This window comes from Lepisosteus platostomus, chromosome 11 (genome assembly GCF_059453375.1).
Source record: "Lepisosteus platostomus isolate fLepPlt1 chromosome 11, fLepPlt1.hap1, whole genome shotgun sequence".
Taxonomy (NCBI): Eukaryota; Metazoa; Chordata; class Actinopteri; order Semionotiformes; family Lepisosteidae; genus Lepisosteus; species Lepisosteus platostomus.
The window spans coordinates 9445244-9465821 of record NC_142621.1 but is presented as its reverse complement, the minus strand read 5'-3'; the positions used below and the strand labels follow the sequence as shown (position 1 = coordinate 9465821).

At 34.2% G+C, this 20578-nt stretch overlaps 1 protein-coding gene across 1 annotated transcript in view; it reads right to left on the bottom strand.

The window, feature by feature from the left end:
- Positions 1–1454: 1454 nt before the first annotated feature.
- Positions 1455–20578, bottom strand: part of LOC148651954 (dihydropyrimidine dehydrogenase [NADP(+)]-like) — a 200380-nt gene continuing 181256 nt past the window's right edge. The window contains exons 21-23 of the mRNA XM_088598326.1: positions 5615–5764; positions 4725–4865; positions 1455–2539 (exon numbers count right to left, since the gene is read on the bottom strand). Coding sequence (XP_088454452.1) covers positions 2369–2539; positions 4725–4865; positions 5615–5764 — 462 coding nt within the window. The 3' untranslated portion in view covers positions 1455–2368. The remainder of the gene's footprint in view (positions 2540–4724; positions 4866–5614; positions 5765–20578) is intronic.

The window sequence follows — 20578 nt, the reverse complement described above, 5'->3', positions numbered from 1 at the left end:
GTGGGGGGACTGGATCAACAAGATGGGATCACGCAAAATGTCTATCCCAGATTGTCTCTTTAGCTATGTACAGTACAGTTCCAGTCTCAGGATACCAAGAATAAAAATATACAAAGTATTTTTAAACTTCTTGAATTTTTCACATATGCAATGAGGACATACAGTACAAGATAAACTGTATCTTTTTATACATTTTTTGTGTTTTGTTTCTAATTAAACTTATTATACTGTATCTATTGCAGTTCTTTATATTAAAAATATTTTAATTCTGTATTGTGTTTCAAATACCTTCAAACAAATGCTTTCTCTAAAATATTTTTTGTTAATGTCAGAATGCATAATAATGTGTCATCATTCAACATTTTTAAATATTTTATATCTCATAGGATCTGAACATGTGTTACATATAGGAGGAGACCTACTGTGCTGTACTTTGTCCAACACTGGTCCCACCACAATGATGCTGCAGCTGTTATATGCCTGTACTGTAGCTCCACTACACAGAAGATCAGGTGCTTTTACTTCTGAATAAAGGCGGAATTTCAGGTAGGAAAAATTGTAAAATACCAGAGCGGAATTTAGCCAGGGCACAGGACTTAACAACCCTACACCTTTGAAGAGTGCCATGGATTTTTAATGCCAAGTAGACATGACTTTAGTTTAAGATTTCTTCTTGAGAATGGGACCGTTTACAGCAAAGTGTCCACTATCACCAAACTGGGCATTAGTATTGATAATTCTGGTTAATAGGGATGATTACCACCTATTTGTTCACCAAGACCCTTTACAGCAAACATCTGGTTTTCCTTACAGGTTATTTTATTGGAGTAAGTATTTAGATAAAAAAACAATAATCACATGAAATGTATAGGTACTATAAAATAAAGCCAATTCTGGACAGTTACAGAGTTAAAGAAAGTAGTGAATGACCTAAATATTGCAAATGGATGAAATCATAGAGTTGACTAAATGCCTAAATTCAGACTTTAGTTGTTTTGGCTCTTACTCCTCGTGTCGAAAATGGTACTAATTGGATTGGTTACATCCATTAACTGACCTTTACTAGGTCAGAAACAAACACAGCTGGCACTGATGTTTAATGCTCTGGAAACAGTCACAGATTATCTTTATTTGCCAAGACTGCCTTATCTTCTTCACCAAAAAGGAGCCTATCCGAGCAAGTAAAGAGGAAGAAGGCAGGATACACCCTGGGCAGGACATTAGCCTATTAAAGGATACACACAGACACAGACACACTCGCACACCAGGGCCAATTTTCCAGAATCCAATTAATCTACCAGTATATCTGTGGACTGGGGGAGGAAACTCACATGTACAGTACAGAGGGAGAATTGAACCCAGGGCCACAACACTGTGAGGCAACAATGCTAACCACTGCCCTTGTTCTGACTGCTTTAATTTATTTAAATTTTGCAAATGAAAATGCAAACAAGTTAGAGTTCAAACTTTTATTACTTCTGATATAATTGTAACATACAGAACGGCACATCAGCTCATTGCTCTGAAGTAGTAAGTGACGGTTTGGATTAGCTGAACAGCTCATTAAGGTGAGTTGATATTTTCTGTTATCGCTATCAATACCTCATATTAATGCCTCAAAATATCCATACATGAAAAACTCACAATGAAGAAGCTATAATATTGCCATAAAAAGGGAAAAGAAATGGACAATTGAATACAAAACCAGGTACACTGATAAGTGAGTTCAAAATTGTCTCTTGTATTGACCGAAACTTGCCCAGTTCTAATTTGTAGATATGACCTGAAGCAAAGTTACTTTAAAAATATTTCAAATAATTACATACTATGACATACTCCCATAATTAAATTTAGCATTATATATCCCCTGGGGTTTAATTTGAATGAGTTTCTGTAATTTTCAGTTTCTGAAAAACAAAGAAACATCTCTTCATCTTTGATAATTCCTTGTCTAATTATTTTGCAAACAAAAAAAAAATTGAAATATCTCACTTGGCTGTTCACCTCCAGCTGTAAACTTATGGTAGAACTGTAAAAACTGTCATCCTGTCCTGTTTAGAAATATTGCATTAGTCCTTGATATAAAATCTACAGTACATAAACATCTATTATTTTCAAACTCCCCTTCAGTTTCATTACTACAGCACTGACAGAAAAAAATATTGCAGGCTATTGTTTAGAAATAATGCAACTATTTGTGTCCGCACAATTATTTCTGGATAATTGGCTTGGGAATATAAGGTAATTATTTCTCCAACTAATTATTCGTTTTTATAATAAAGGTAATTTTTCACACTGCAATTATGAAGTGAATCAATACTGTGAAGTAGATGTTAGGTCGTTTTTCAATAGGCGAACCCAGGCTTCTTTAGCAAACCGGATCAACAGCTTGAGGCAGGCCTCTCTTTGGCACATGAGGTGTTGTCCTGGTAACCATTCTGATGCAGTCGATTATGGGGCATACACTAAGGCACAGAGTGCAACCGGTGCAGCTGTCAGTAACTGTAGGCAGGTGGGTTTCAGGGTCAAACTTAATAGCCTGCAAAAGGAAGCAAAGGCTATTAGATTAGAATTATTAGGTTGCCCTCCATAGGAGGACTTTCTGCTAGGATTAGGAAAAAAATGTATATCATTGTGTTTCTGCAGCTAATCAGAAATGAATGTCATGCAGCTGGAATTCTTTATAAATAGGGGGAAATAACTGGAGTGCTAACCATAATAAAATCACACTTCACAGGTACATTTTCCAAGGAATCATTATGCATTATAAATGCAGATTATTTTTTAAACATCTGAAATATTAAATAATATTTCAGATATTTTTATTTTGGTCTGGATTTTACTTCTTTGATTTTATAATGGTTTGACAATCATGCTTTATTATGAGGTTCTATGAGTGCAACCAAAACCTCGTTATATTCCAAGAAAATGTAATACAGGAAGTGATTCAAATTCAAGACAGAAATGATTCTGTGAATGTGTAACCATACTTTTTTTCCCTTTTGGGTTATAGGTCAATTATTTCATAACTAAATTTATTTGCTTTTATTCTTATTACTGCCAAGGATTCCTTTTTAAATTGCTTATATTTAATAATGACAAATATTTAATAATGACCTCATATAATGATTTATGTTTTCCTCTTTGAAAAAACATTAATAATAAATAACCCTCACAATAAATAATTATAGGTTTGACAGGACTTTTCATTGATTCATGATAAATTATGAGGACAAGTTTAATACAATAATTTACTATTCTTGAGATAAACACTTTGTAAATAATGTCATTGTATTGAGTTTCACTGTATAAAAACAAACTACATATCACAGACCGTTTAATAGTGTATGATCAGAGACTCAAATGTTATCACATTTAATTCAAAGAAACAGTTCTTTACAATTTTGGATTCTACTGTTTGTTGTATTTATTTACTGTTTTATGGTGATTAATTATTTAATTTACAATGCAAGAAAATCCAGATCAATGTATTTAAAAAAATACATCTTCTCAACATACTTTTTAGATCTGTTCTTGCAACAACTTCATAATAAATACAATTAAAGTCTGGCAGACACTTATCATGTCTAATTATGTCTATTTATTTGTAAACACCACAAATGCATATAAAAATACATAATCTGTAGTAGTACTAATTTTTAATGGTTTTTGCTATTGTTTCAAATTAATCATAAAGTAGTTCAATTTATTTGTCCAAGGATACTTTTGCTAGTTTAGTGAGGTTTGTTCAGTCTGTGTTTCAAATGGAAATTTGAAACAAAATTGCAGGACACAGCCTTAGAATACTGCAGCAGGTGAGATAAATTATCCTCCACTGAAAACCAGAATGCTGGTTTCTAAACGTCATTCCCAAACAGCAGCATAACACCCTCCCATTTCTAACATATTATAAACTGTACTGTATATCAACGTAAGGAAACCTGGCAAATTGTTTATGTCCAATAAGTTAACAAAGTTTGGGCTCAAAGGTCTGATGGTGAAAAAAATCTTGCAGCACATTGTCAGAGATGCCAGGCAGCATGGTACCTCATGTAATGTATTGTTTAATTTTCTGCACCAAAAACTCCAAAGATATTTTTGCATTTTAATTACATGTGGTTTGTAGATTGTAAGAAAAACACTATTTGCTTAGATGCTGATTAGGAGGATCACATCAAGACTTCCTTTATGCTACATGTTGGGTGTCAATTGCCAGCAATATTGAATTCATGCTGATTTTCCCATGTACTATATATTTTACATGCATTGGTTCCTTATTATAGGGAACCATTAATATACATGACTTTTCTCATGTTTTATAGTGCTTGCAATAGAATCAGGGCCTTGTGGTACAAAGGGGTCAAATATGCTACATCGGTAATTTTTTGTTGATTATATTAAAAACATTCTATTTATAGTCTGTAAAATGCAACTCCCTTGCCTGGGAAAAACAGCTTTTGCGTATTCACAATTCCATAATCACACCTGGGTTTTCAAGACATGCTGACAAGAATGTCTTTTGCTGGCTTTGGTGCAAAAGTCATATGATGGCAATATACTGTGCCAAGATTTTATAGGCAGAGTCAAACAATCTAGTGTAATCTGCAGTACAAGTGTACAAGCGAGCATTCATTAACACTGATAATAGAAAGGTCCTTTTGGGCGGAATGCCACTATTGGTAAAATTCAGTCTGGCATTTGTTTAATTACAACGTTGTTCATACCTGGTAGCCAGAGTCATTGCAGGTCATGTAGCATTTCCCACAGTTAATGCACATCTCTTCATCAATCAGTGCCACCACTTGCTCCTTGATGTTCAGTTCTCCAAAAGTCCCAATGTGTTTCAGTGCTCTTGCAATCACATCCTAAATACACCAGTAAAGATGTTTTAGTATGCTAATGTTTGGGGAAAAAAGGCTTGGAAACAGGCACATAGGTAGATAAGACTACTATACACAAAAATTCTAATTAAATCAAGTTGCTCCATATTGTGTTCAGGTTGTCTAAAAGGGCAATGCTTGATATTGATATTGATATTGTACTACTGTGGACTACTTGGACCTGAGCGTACAGTTCATTCACATAGTATGATACATAATAAAGAAGCTTATTGTATAACAAATTTTGAGACTATTCTGTATAAAATTTCATGTGTAGTAATAATTAACAATAATTCCTTACAATTATATAGCACATTTCTGGACACTACACTCAAAGCACTTTACAGGTAATGGGGACTCCCCTCCACCACCACCAATGTGCAGCATCCACCTGGATGATGCGACGGCAGCCATAGTGCACCAGTACACTCACCACACATCAGCTATCAGTGGGGAGGAGAGCAGAGTAATGACCTCGGTTTTACGTCTCATCCTTTTTGGTGCCTTTTTACAGTAATGTATTCCCATTAGTATACTGGGGCTTTAGGACCCACACCGACTGCAGGATGAGCACTCCTTACTGGCCCCTCTAATACCTTTTCCAGCAGCAAGCTTAGGTTTTCCCAGGAGGTCTCCCATCCAGGTACTGGCCAGGCTCACCCCTCAGTGGATTACCAGTTGTGAATTGCAGGGTGATATGGCTGCTGGCTAGTGTGCATAAAGGTTATTTTTACCTTGACAGCAGGAATAGGCTTTTTGGGTGTATATGGTTGCTTTGGATTGGATTGTTGAGCAGTACTTTCACTAGCCATTTTCATCTTCAGCTTCTGCTCAGCTAACATCATCTTTCTCTCCTCAAGATATGGGCCAAAACAAGGCAGTTTCTGTAAAAGAAATGTATATGTATTTAGAAACCTGACTTTGTATCACTTTGCATACTGTACCTATTCCGCATTGAACTTTAAATCAAAGACCTCTTTGTCATTCAGTAGGGAATGTCTTTTTCTGGCCATTAGCAATGGTTTTCGACTAGGTAAAGCCAAATTAACATTACTAGGGTACGTCACTTTCTTATACCCCCAAAATGAGATTTCTGACCAGGCATGAATATGATGAAAAAATTCAGTCTAACGACATTGATTAAAAAACAGCAACATTTCAAGACAATTTGCTGACTTGGTGTAGAAAATCAGAACCTAATTTTCTGAAGGCCTGTGAAACTTTTATTACTCAGCTATTTATGGTAGATTAAAATATCTTCTGATTGTTTCTGTATCTGAGACACATTTATCTGGCAGCAAAACCTTCACTGCTAAACAAATCATGAAAAAACAAGCCTCTAGTCACTGTTTAGAAATAGGCAGCCATCTGCATCTCTAACAATTAATCATTTAGAAAAGAACATATAAAATTTGATTATGTTAATGTAGTAATGCAATGTTTATTATTTTCCTGTGAACACTTTATCTCCCTACATAGCATGATAAGCAGCAAAGTTCCCTTCGAATACCCCACACTTACTAGCCTTTTGCTAAAATGTATTTTCATCATTAAACTATAATAAAATGTTGATGTGATGCCCAATCAGACCTGGCATTTCTAGTATGAGTCATTCTTAGGTTCCCCTCACTAATTACAATTTAGGAGTGAAACTGCACTTTATATAGGAAATCAAATCCAAGTTATTCCCAACAAGGTCAGAGCTATTAAAACATGTAGATGTACAGTGGCGTGCACATATTTGAGTTAATTTGGATATAATTAATTTAATCTTAACAGCAAAATAACCATCCAAAACACATTGATAAAATATTTTGAAGTTATTTACTAACAAAGGTGGAAGAGAGTATGCCAAAAATTCTTGGACAACCACCATACACTCCTAACACGAATCCAATTAAGGCCATATGTGATTGCCCAGAGTCAGAAAATAAGGGTAATCCACAACTCTTGGACTTGTGGAATGTATTACAAGCCATCTGGTAAAACAAAAATCCTGCAACAATACTTTGGTTATACACTGGAAATATTAAATGGCAAAAGTATTAATTAAACTATTTAATTAAATTTTATTTACATTATATTTACAGTTCATTAACTTTCATTATTAAAATGATTGAAATTATAATTGAAAAGGAGTACATGCACGTTCTCAACTTTATGATATTTGAGTTATGATATATACAGCAGTTAGACATTTCAAAATTATTTTCCAATGTCAGCTTTAAATCATCAAATGAGTTCAAACAGTCATATGCATGACATCATTCTGCCCAGTTCCCTGACTCAAGACACTTAGTTGCTCTTCTGATACCATTTTGTATTGGGTAAATCTTTGTAAAGACTTTACTCCAAAAGTATTGATTCTTCACATGTGCAAGTAAGAGTAAATCTAATGCAAGGGATCTGTCGTCAACAAAATGTAGAATGTAATGTAATGTAGTATGGAATAACTATGGAAACAAAAAATCAAAATAATTATCATGAAATACAGGCTAAAAATTCAGGAACATCTTAAAGTTTTGTTGCGTTTAGGGCAGTCAATTGTGATAACTACGCAGAACATATAACCTAAGTTTGGGTTAAGAAAAGGATAAAAGTTTCTTAAATGCTGGAGGATCTTAATTATGTCTTAAACATGCTCCAATGAATTTAGGCATAACTTAGGAAAAGGTTAGAAGTATTTATGATGATCTAAAGAAATGCCGAGCTTTTTAATTAAGTTTGATGCTGATTAATGATGTTGAAGACAGAGACCAGTTTACATCCCATCCAGATCTTAGGTGAAGATGCCATTGCTCTTATAGAGGACGTTTGTGTTTTTTGAAAGCTTTAACATCTATCTATCATATATTAATCATGTATCGTGGCAAAAATAAAGTATCAAGTCTTTATTTTTGCCACGATACATGATTAATATATGGGACAAATTTCCTGTGGGAAAATCAGATTCAAGTTACAAAGCTTCAACATACAGTAGATGGTTTTCAGGATCCAATTGTATTGTAACTCCATTGTTTGGTATATTGTCAGTTGAAAAGAAAGCAGCTTTTCTTAGTAGATAGTGTTACTTATAGCAAATAAGGTGTTAAATACCACATTATGAGAAGTGATATATCCGGGCAAACAAACTGAAAGTAATTCCTATTTATTGGAACACTAATATCTTAAGCCATGCTGTTTTATGAATATTTTCACAGATATATTGAATAATATCACAATACAGTACATGGTCTAACTCAAACGCAGACAAGATGAACGTGAAACAATAAACTGAAAATCCCATTTCAAAACACATCAGCTTTGAGTGATTTTTACCTCAAAAATGTTTTTTTTAAATAATATTAATACAATTTTATTCATGAATGTTTTTCAAGAAACTCAAAATGCTCTATAATAGCACAAAAGTCATACTGTACACAACAGAAAAAAACAAAAGTGGAAAAACGATCGGTGAAACTATCGTAAAATAAGTTACCCAATATAAATTAGAAAAAAATATATATTAGTGACCAATCGCTTTTAAATGAAGTGTGGAAATATCAACAATCACAGAGTACTTCTAAAGAATTTGGGTTTTTGTTCATTGGTTTCACCGATTTTGTGTGAACACAAAAAGGCTTTGTCACCCATTGTGTAAGTAATATCTGGACTACAAGGCATTCTTACTCTAATTTGCCAGAGTAAGAATGCCTAGTTTTGCAGATTTTGAATTAAGCAATATGATAATAACCTGGAGATTGAGCATTTAGTATTTTAGTCATAAGAAGGACAACTTTAAGCCACCCTAAATTTCACTGTGTTATAGATTTATATTTGTATAGATGATACAAATTATAAATGACTGGAGTAATATGCAGATGCAGAATTGTAATTATCATACAATCAACAAAATTCTGGACATACTGAAGCCTATTTAGCATCTTAGAATATATATCAGTAAATAAAGCATTGATATAATCACAAATCAATCAAAAGCTACAACTGTAGTATCTGATTTGGGCTGCAATATATCTGAATATGAACAGCATTTCACTAAAACACAAGTCTCAAATTAGTCTCAAATTTCACTAAAACACAAGTGGCAAATTATGTCATCAAGAGGAAACATGTGATATAATTAAAAGTAAAGGTCCCAGCACAGACACATGTGGAACACCTTGAATGAGTGGAACAGTATCTGACTGAAAACAACAAAGATGAAAGATGAATTGGCTCCCGGTAGCCTAAAGAAGTCAAACTAATAAGTGGAATAACCACTAATTGTTAGATAATTTTCCATGTGGTCCAGTAAGATGCAGAGACTGACAGTATGAAAAGCTGCATCCAGGAGGAAAAAAAATGTAACTGACCAAGGACTGTTTTGGTACTATGTCTTTGTCTATCACTGACTGAAATTTGTTTGAGGAGCTCCTCAGGTATAAGATGAGATTGTAATTGAGCTGCCACCACCTGTTCCAGACATTCTGCAAGAAAAGGCAAATTGGAAACAGAATGGTAGTTTTTAAGTACTTTGGTGTCTTGGTCAGGTTTTTTTAACACAGGTGTGAAATCAGTAGACCTTAAGCCAGCAGGAACAAGATCAGATTTCAGAGATTCATTATTGAAGTTAGTAACAAATGGAGAAAGATCTGAGGAGTGAAGTCTGAGTATGGGAGTAGAAAGGTTTCAGGTCACAGGTAGATTGTCTTATTATAGCTACACAAAATGAAGTAAAACATACAGTTTTGCAATCAGTACTTTCATTCTCTAACTAACCAATAACATCCAATTACCAGACTTCATAATGTTATCTAGTGTGCATATGTACATTAGAAATGTAAGACAAATATAAATAATTGAAGACGGATGTTCTGATGAGCCATTAATAGCATTTATTTGGCATTTAATAAGTGTAAATGTCTGAAATGACTATAATCCAAACATTAAATATTTAATGTGATATGAATCACACATTTTGTTGGACAATAGCAAAAATAACAGCCATTAAATCACATAGGATCAAAGCTGCTCAATTACATTATAATTATGTGTTAGTGAAAATAGGTGCAATTGTTCTGATGTTTTTGAACAAGCTAGTCTTGAGTTTGCATTTCACGAACTAGTATAGCAGGCTGCACTAGAATTGAATAATTCATGTTAATGTACGTCTTAGTGTTTCATATAAATGTGAATAATTATAATGCCATTTATACCTATTATTTGACTGTTTACTGAATACATTAGAAAACCTATCTTGCCTAGAAGTTTTGTCTACTACTTTCCCTTCTATTCTTAGTTCTTAGCTTCCATTCTCCTGCAAAGGAAACCAGTCTAGTTGCGTTTATATTGTCTGGAGCCCTAGCAATGTATTTCTGAAAGAACGCAAAGAAAAAGAATGTTGTTTTCATTCAGGACCATCAAAACCGTCGTCATGACAGATGTACAGATCTCTGGCAGTGGTGGTTATTTTTTTCTAATGGTTTGCTTAGGGACTCATCATTGATATATTTGTTCCCAGTGGAACTAAATCCTAACCATCTAAAGATAGTACGCATCTACCACTAAAACCCCTTTCCATCTTGAATAAAGCACAACACTAGCAGGCGGTGGCTGACAGCATAATGAATCAACAGTTACAGCCTTAAACCATAAAGGGTTTGGGACCACAGGTTAAAAAAAAATAGAAAACGTGGGCTACAATTTATTACTCTGCTAGGTCAAAGATAGTCGAGCGGTTGTGAATAAGTAAAATATTTGGTTAGAACTATATTAAACAATCAGTTTGGCCATCTATTTTTAAATACTTTGATTTCAGTAAAATTACATTATTAAATGAGGAAGAAAACGTTAAGCATAGATTTTCCCATACAGCAACTGAACGTCATGTGGAAATGATGGCTGCAAAAAGAACTGTTAATTAAAACGTTAATCTTATGATGATGTTTTGGAGCTTTTATCATAGTTGAAAAAAATATCAGAGCATTAAAATCAAGAAAAACAATATTAATATAATACATTTGTAAACTGATTAGACAATTTTCAGTGTAATAGGGAGCAGTAATAATTATATTTGAGAATCAGCTTTTGATTCTGGTCTTTTTACATTGTGTGATTAGAACAGAGATTGCTATTATTAATTTCACCTTCAACAATAGTAAATGTAGTAGCAGAAAGTACTTAGAATAGTCATATGCCTTTGGATGTGGGAGTCGGGAAGATTGAACAACACATTCATTAGTGCCTAACATTTATTTTGTTTATATAGGAAAACAAAGCATCATATTTTGTTATGCATATGAAAGAATTAAAGATATTATGAAAAAATGTTTTTTTAGTCATAATATAGAAATAAAAAGGGTATTAAAATGTAACTGAATTTAATTTGACTTCCTGTAGCTTTATGATCGAAGGGTATGATTGTAAGGAGTACAACCAATAACAGTGTGCAGAAATGCAAATTTTTGTTGTAATCTACTTTAAAAATCAAAGTGAAAATAGCAGACATTTGATATTGAGATGTACTTGCTTGTCCTGCAATTTAAAAAGGAAAAAGTTCTTTGATAATACATCCCTTCACAGGGGAATACAAGCATCAAGATTCATACTGATGCAGTGGATTAGGTGAATGTAAATTCTCTTCACACACCTTTTTTTAATGTGTTCCAATGGTGAGTTCAGTTGAAGCAGTCCAGGATGCACTGCACATGCAAATGCTAACACACTGTTCAAATGGGTAAGGTTTGCCCAGTGGCAGTAGTACTGATAATATTCATTATCACAAAAATCTACATGAATATAGAATTAATGTCTCTTCACTAGTTGTTACAATTCTCTAAGAAGTGACACAACAAAAGGTTCACCCAATCACACCATTATCTTCACGCACAGCTGGTATTCTGTCAGGTAGTGAATCCACACAGCTAGAGAAGACCTGGGCATTTCATTCTCCTAGCATGTGCTTAACTGGAGTACCTGCTTGTAGTGATTTCAACAGATTACCATATTCATGACAGTTTAGAGTGAAAGCATTCCACTCACTGTTTCCATGAACATGAAAAGAGAATTAAAAAACTGGCAGGCAGTTTGTCTTCAGTTTGGTAGACAAGCAAGTAAAGGACTCAACTTCAGTTTATGTAAATGGTAGTCTGCTGGAGTAAAAGAGTCTACTGGAGATAATATATTTTCAGTTAATAAATACCTAAGGAAGCTGAGCACAATATTTATTTTCTGTTCCTGTTTTTTTTTTTTTACAGTCAGTTTCCTTATCTTTAAGTTGTAAGAAAATGCAACGCTTTTCTAAACCAAATATTACTGCATATTTTTTTTCAAGGGGAATCCCTAAATTCAGGCTAACAAACAATGGACTTTTTAGAAAGGCTTCACCAAATACAGTACAGTAGTTTGCTTCATGGTGTGATGTAACAGCCAGGTTCTCATATTAAGTGTCAGCAAAACTGCTGGTATGCCAGTACAGTTTTTATATGAGTCTCTTGATAACAAGGATGGATGATATTAAACAATTAGTAATAATTTAGGAATCATCCACAAAAAAATGTATTTTCTAGCTTGTTCTTCATACATAAGAATGCAGATTCTAAGCACAGCTGTTCACAACAGAGATTTTCTGGCTTATGTAGAGTGAGTTTAAATGCAGATGGCTGGTAGGCTGTTAATAAACTGGCACTCTTAAAAGCATTCTTTATGTAAACAGGTGTCTGGAACAGATTTTTGTTTCCAACCTCCCCACCACTACCACACAAACACTCACGTTTGTTTTGCGGGGAGTTCCCATTGACTCCCATTCTGTTTTTATTTACTGTTCTCGATTCTGCCAAAATGAAACTGGACACAATGTAAAAGTAGAATTTCTTTAAAAGAAGGCACATTCTAGATGATAAAAAAGTCAAATATATATTGCGGAAATATCCTCATCTTGTCTGTTTTTCAGGAGTTACAATCTCTGTGGGGATGTTTTCTTTTTTGTATCCCACATATCGACAGATAAACAAGCCTATATACACAAGCTTTTTTGATATGACTCATGCACATCACTGAATCATGGTACAAAAAGTAAAGAGTTTCTATTTAAGTAAATATGTCCCATCCACAACTAGTGATGTCAGACAAAGATATGCAAATATATATATATTGATTAAGGCATCAAGGTACTGGACATTTTTTAAACATTCAAAATTGAAACACTTTAAATCATTACTTACTGCATGGCTTGGAAAAAATCAAAACTTTACAAACACAGTACACCATGACTGGCCTCCTTCTAATGGATGCAAGTTTCCACTGGCAAAAAGTACTTGGGTTTTTAAATTAAGCTTTGATTTATGTTTTAATTTAGGGCTGTGTTATAACAGTTTATAAACACTCTATTAAACTGTTATTACAAACTGTTACAAAAATATTATATGTCTTTAAGAAGGTTGAGGGTTAGCTGTATGGTTCAGAGTATGACAAAAAATAGAATTTTGTTACCAACATGCAATTAATCCACAGTAGAGGCTGGCTTTTATCATTTATGTCAGTTTTTCCATACTTATCAATATACATAATTTATAAATCCTTTATAGATGGCATTTGCTAACCCTGATCAAAAGAGTTGCAAATTGTAAATGCAAATTTAGATTTACCTAAATTTAAAATTTCCTGAAATTAAAGTTTACTGACAAATTATCCTAGTAGACCCTAGTAGTAAAATTTAAATTAATCACACCCATGACATTTTTATTTAGAATGAAACCTAACTATTAAATTCAGATAGAAAATGCTGTTGAGTGGATTCTATAGATTTATTATTGCCTAGGAGAAATGAGATTTGTTCTGTCTATAAACTTCATTATTCTTTGTACACAACCTTTAATGCATGTTGATGTCAGCGATGTTAATCAAAGATGTGTTGTTATAATGTATTCCTTCTAAATATTATTCATTTTCTTCAATGGCAGGGAATACATACTGTATATGTATGAAAGTGTCACTTACAACTCTGGCAATGCAATGATGAAACAGGGAACAAAGGAAAAATTACTGAAAACAACATCATATAAATATATTGAAATATTTTGCCCAAAAGTATGATCAGATACACAACCACAACCAAACACATCCTTTTTCACAGTACCTATCTTTATAATAAACATAATAAGGTTTATTGCCATCTGAAATACACAATGCTAATAAGAAAAGATATCAGGCTGTGAGCCAAAAGGAAAAAAAAGCTGAAGCATAATAATTGTGCAATTTATCCTCACTAAAGTACTGCAGTGTGCCATAATTAAATATGAAAAACTAAATTTATCTCTGTGTTCAGCTGTCATTAACTTAACAGGAAGCGCACATGTTCTAATCTAATGGCTGATTTTTTTTTCTTCTCATTGCAGTGCATTAAAATGTATATTAGCCTTGGAGGTGCATAAACATAAACCAGAAGCAAAGGGTTTACCGATGAAGGGGAAAAAAAAAAAACCTTTGCTCAAAGACTGTCATGTGGCCACAGTGCTGGGAAGACACTCACTTAGCCTCATTAAGCCAAAGCTGCCTTTTGCTTGTCTTATGTTCTGCATGATAGCAGCCTATTTGTTGTATAATAATTCATTCGGAGTTCATTTGAAGCTACCGAAACTGGTGAACTGTAGCTATTTTAATGAGAGGTATTGGGTGGCATGCATAAACTGCCAAGCATATGTCCTGAGCAAGCAGAGACAGCCACTGCTAATGAAATGAAATGTCATCCAAAACACAACTATTGTCAGTTGTCTTTTGTAAATAAGAGAGTCACAATTAACAAAAAAAGGAACTGTCAAAACTGCTGGATACAAGAAGCATCCCATAAATTTTGACAAAATTACCTTTAATATTACACTCCGTAGTTAAATGTTTAAACCAATGGCTTGAAAAAAACTACTTACAGTAAAACCAAGAAAATAAGATTACAGTACTTCAGGTTTGTTTGCAATGTGTGTTTTTCAGATGCATGCATATTCACCTGACCATAAAGAATGTCTGACATTAATACTTACAGCTTGGCTTAAAAACATTAAGAATGAACAAAAATGTTTTTTTTTTAGAAAATGTTCAGGATTATATTTAGCAGAAGAACTCAGCTATCTTAAATATAAGTGGGGGGTTTGTAATTTTGTAACTATAAAAATAAATTATATGTACTGTACTGTAGGTGATTACATTCAGGATATACAGGTATGAAGAAAGTACTGTAATATACCACTACATTGGTCTTACTAAGAGGTCTTACTGAGCAGGAGACAGCATCAATGGCAGAGGTCTGTGTTTTTCCAGGACAAATTCAAGACAGAGAAGGCCCAAGTAATAAGGCCATTGGCACTGAGCGGCATTTTGCTGTATGTCAGTCTCTGTTTGAATATGGTACATATGTATATATATACAGATGCAGCCATTCAAAAAGCGTGGGGTATTTCGCGGTACACCGTGGTGGGCGTGTCGCATGAAAACGCAGTATCACATGGTATATCGCGTCATTTGACATCATGCCGGAAAGTATCCAGAACCACCTTGTAAAAGGTGGAGCCTTTAAAGGAGGAGCCAATAAAGCTTAACCTCTCATGTACAGCATTTGAGCTTTTAAATTTAAACTGTGTATTACAGCATGTTAATCATCATTCATTAAAAGTTGGTATATTTTATGAAAGCAAGATTGCTCAGTTGGACAAAAGTACACAACCTACCTTTATCATAAATATTTTAATTATGCAGAAATATTTTATGCATCAAAGCCTTTACCGAAGATATTACTAATAGTATTAATAATGAATGACTTTGGACAAGCAGTAAACTCAAAGTATTACGCTGGTCCACATTCTTTCTAACCGTCATTTTAAACAAAAATACTTTTATTTTTTTCTTTGACAAACACCACAGTATTTCGTTGATCTAACTAACAAGGACAGGACATTAGCTAGCCAATACGATAAAGGAATGACTTTTTTGCTAATTTCTTTAGCACATTTGTACAAGCACTTGGAATCTGTCCAAGCCCTACTTTGTCAGGCATTTTCTTTTACTGCAACAGACATAAAAACTCCCTTGCTTTTAACAGAGCATTTCATAATTCAAGGAATTGTTTTTTTAAAGAAAAAATACACACCAGTATTCCATTTCTCCCTAAACATTTTAAGCATCGAAGTCTTTAACTAACATGTGAAATAGCGTGTAAAAAAGTGGTAGTTTTAAGCTTTTCTGCTAATATAATATGTGATCTAATTAAGAAAGTTAGGTGTAAGCATAAACTATTAGTAATCAATAATATTGAATTTAGCACTGTAATAAGTTGTTGCACTTTCCCCCGCATCTTGTAAAAATATATTTTCATTGTTCAAATATACATTAAATCTGACTATCATATAATAAGTTAAATACAAAACCAAAAAAAAACCAGGGTAAAATATAATTCAAAATATTTTGCTAACAATGTTAACCGTTTATAAATATTAAAATGTATTAACTAAGGAGTAGGATGGCACAGGTGAGTGCCTCGGTGAGTGCCACAGATCCCTCGGTGAGGCAGGGAAGGAATAAGCCAACTCTTCCCACAGCAGGCGGGGTGAAGCGCTCCTTGCTTAGAATAGCAATATTATGGACAATCAATTTACAATAAATATAGAAAAGCACATATTAAATTTGGGAAATTTGGTTTCAAAAGTCCTCATATCAACGATGCCTATACTGTTTTCCTCTACAGTATGCTAATCTATTATAGTGCATTCACCCCCTGTAAGGCTGCGCAACCTATCTTTTAGATTTTTATAGAGAAATAGAGGCTGTACAGTATGCATTACAATATAAACATTTACTGTCAAACTTTAAATCAACAATTGATATAAAGACGATCTGTCAAAGCGCAATGAAACCTATTACTCGATTCTTATGGACTCCTGGTCCCGCCAGGGATTAAAAAAAACATGGAATCGCGTATCTAAAGAAATAACAATATACAGTAACTATGTTCATGCATAAACAGTAGCATGTTACATTATTATTTTGGGTGTCTCCTCTTGCCAGAAAGCACTTAATTGCATTTTGAGTGCGGTTTTGGACTTTTTTTTAAATTACAACCCATAAATAAGCTGATACTGTTTAGACTTTTAATTAATTTAAACTATTACAGCAGCACAATGTGCTTTTTCACGAAACCTCCTAGAGTAACTAAATGTCTTGCGTTGTACAGCTTTCCAGCTAAATACTGTATATTTATCGCTTACGCCTGACATAAGAGGTGCCCAATAAAAACCGGTTGAACAGCTCTGTTGGAGGTTTCGTGAAAAAGGAGGTTTCGTGAAAAATCTGATCTGCAAGGCCCTTTGGTTACAAAGGTAAAAAGAAGGCGCTCGCTTTCTCTCTCTCTCTTTTGATTATTACATCCAATAATCAAAAATGACACAATAAACATAACCATAATAACGACCAACCAACAAAAACAACCATATAAACATAATACCAACCAAAAACATAGATAACAACCACAATACAAAATCAAATATATCAAGCTATTAAAGCAAAACCGTCCTCCAATTATCAACAAATCTCCATATTGTGTACGAATTATTCGAAATACAAACCAAAAACAGCCCGCAAACTCTCTCAAATTATTTCAATTATTATAATCCCGCCCCTTATGCAAAACCAAACCCTCCTCCCATCCCAGTTTATCCTCTTTATCATAAACAAAATACATCTCAATTTTCAACATAAAGCATTACACAAAATCAATACCTCAACACTCCATATTCAACAACGATAATTCACAAACAGCCAGAACATGTAACTCCTCATTCCCAAATAGACCTCATTTCCACAACCCCGCCCATTATGCAAAACCAACATCCCTCCCCTGTTCTAGTCAATTAAGCTTCCCCCTCTTTCACTTCTTTTTCCTCACCTTCAACCTTATCGCTCCCCCTTCACTCTCACCATCTGATTAAGAATGAATAAAAGCATTGTATTTTTGTCTGGGTGCTGACAAAGTAAGCACTCTCTCTCCACTGGCGTTTGTTATCGTTTTTATTTTTAAATAAATTTTAGCATGTATTTTAAAAATCTATATTTATGTCTTTATTTAGTGGTTTCATTAGTGACAAAGGCTAAACTTTCTTGGAAAAATGTAAACCATGTTTGCTATTAATTCATTTAGGGCTTACTGACAGAATTGCTGTTTTTTATGCATGCCAAAAAATTTCGGTGCCGTCGTCTCCACTTTAAAGGTACCCCCGTGCTGGAAGAATTTTACCTCGGATAGTTTGCCCAGCGTACATAGGCACATCCCGGAATTTTGACTTCACTGTGTAATGAAGAAATATTAAAGACTACTTAGCATAGATAAAAAGCTATATCCCATGGTATAAGTATCTTATACACATATCTTTTTCTGTTGTCTTTGTTGATCTCTTGAGGATCCTTGTGATATTTTGAGCTCTCGTTGAATGATAAAAGTGTCGCAGTTTAAATAATTTTCGTTGTAAGAAATTATGAAACGCTCTGTTAAAAGCAAGGGAGTTTTTCTATCTGTTATAGTAAAAGAAAATGCCTGACTTTGGTGCTTAAAATGTTTAGAGATTATTACTTGGTAAATAGACGAATCACATCAGTTTTGATCAATTTAGTAAATAACTTGGTTTAATTAAGACTGGAACAGCCAGCTGTGGTGTTTGCAAGCTACAGGGTGCTTGTATTCTTATTCCAAATGATCTCAACACTAGTTCGTTGAAAAACTCTTGAGTGGTCAAAACAAGGGTGGGTCAGTGGAGCACTATTGCCATGCTAACTTAACAGCCCCTTATATTGCAGGTCCACAGAATTGGACACCCTAAAATCCAAACTATTTGGCTATTTGAATACAGTGATTTTTACTCTTATAATATTAGCATGCTACCATGATGAGAACAGAGATTGTCTTTGTTGCCATCAACAGTATCCACTACTGCAGTCAACTTTCTATTTACTGCAAGCCCTGTATCATTACCTGTAAATACTGTAAATGCAGCAGATCTAATGTAGTTTTCAGAACTTCTATGTGAAAAATAAAGCTAAGACTACAATTTGACAAGGGAAAAAGTGAATTGTCTAATGTACAATAATTACAGATTCTTCTTTTTGGGGGCGGGGGGGCTTATTATGGAATGATATTTCCATACTTTATTGTAGCCACCACAAAAAGCAAGTTCAAGGTAAATGTGATTCCCATTAAACAGAACTAATGCACCAAATCTAAGCAATAAGCATTTATATTTATGATAAAACCTCCTGTCATCGTCACAAAACTAGGAATTAGCACTCACTCTCCATTCCATTTAGCTGTTAAGGAAAAAAAACCTCAAGAAAACAATTTCTTAACTTCAGAACTTAAATTTACAGTACAGTATATGTCTTGGTAGGAATGAGGATTTACCTTTGTAATTCAAAATTCTTGTCATTTCAAATCTGAAATGAAAAATATGCCAAAAACATTGTAGGAAGAGAGAATACTACACTGTATACATCTATAATTTGGAGCCCATTTTGACACTAGTTATATCTTGCTAACTGCATACTCAAATCCAAAATTGATCTGTTTTCCCTGGTAAAATGCTCCTACTGAAATAGAGTTTGAGGAGATGTTTGACAGCATAAATTTCCTTTGGGTTGAAGGAGACCTGACAAGTTTTCCTTGAGTTTACATTATGCTTTACAGTTTCTAAATAAGCTTCCATTTTGGCTCTATTGCATGGAATAAATGTATTATGGGTCACAGCATTACAGGCATGGGATCACCATGGCTATAAATAACATTCTTTTGCTTATGTGCTTTCGTTGACCCTCATTTATTTCAACTAGTAGCATGATTTAGAATTACAATAATTATAGAACAACCATGTCTGGCCTCAATCCCCAGTTGGAGATCTCAAATCCACTGCCATGGTCAGGGTTATCCACCAATAAGGCACAGGCCATGTGGTGGGGATGTCATCACACCTCATGATGTCATGATTAATCAACATCTGTGATGACACAACCTGAAAGTGTCTGCACTGCTGTACGAGATGCTTTCCTGGAATCCTGATAACTTGACAGCCAGGCTCTGCATGGCTTGGCACCTCAGTACCTGTCTGAGCTATTATCGCCCTTTTCCTCACCTTGCAACCTTCTAGTTCTGGTCTCCTGTCTGTCCCCCCAGCCCATCTACACTTTGTGGGTGACAGGGCCTTCTCCTGTTATGCCCCAAAGCTCTGGAACTCTATCCCTAAAGATATAAGAGAGTCACCTTCTCTAAACCCCAAATCCAGACTCAAACCCTTCTTCTTTAGAAGAGCCTTTACTTAACTAGTACTGTTCTTTACCCCTCTGCTACTACTGTATTCAGTACCACCATCTACTGTCTCCTCTAATTGTGTATTCTCATCATGCATATCTTGTGTTTTCGTTTATTGTTGTTGTTATCATTCTGTTAAGCGCTTTGAGAAGCCAACTTTAAAGGTGCTAAATGAAATAAAGTGTATTATTATTATCAACTAAACAAAAGACTGTGGCTTCTGTTCTCCAGACCACAGCTGCACACAAACTCAGTTAAAAATAACAGCTGGGCTGAGTGAACTTCTTAAACATGAATTCTGCCCAAGAATTTAACTCTCAAGAAGAATTTTGTGATGAGCTACTGATCAACAGAATAGCACAGCTGGACTTTTGTTGAACCCTCT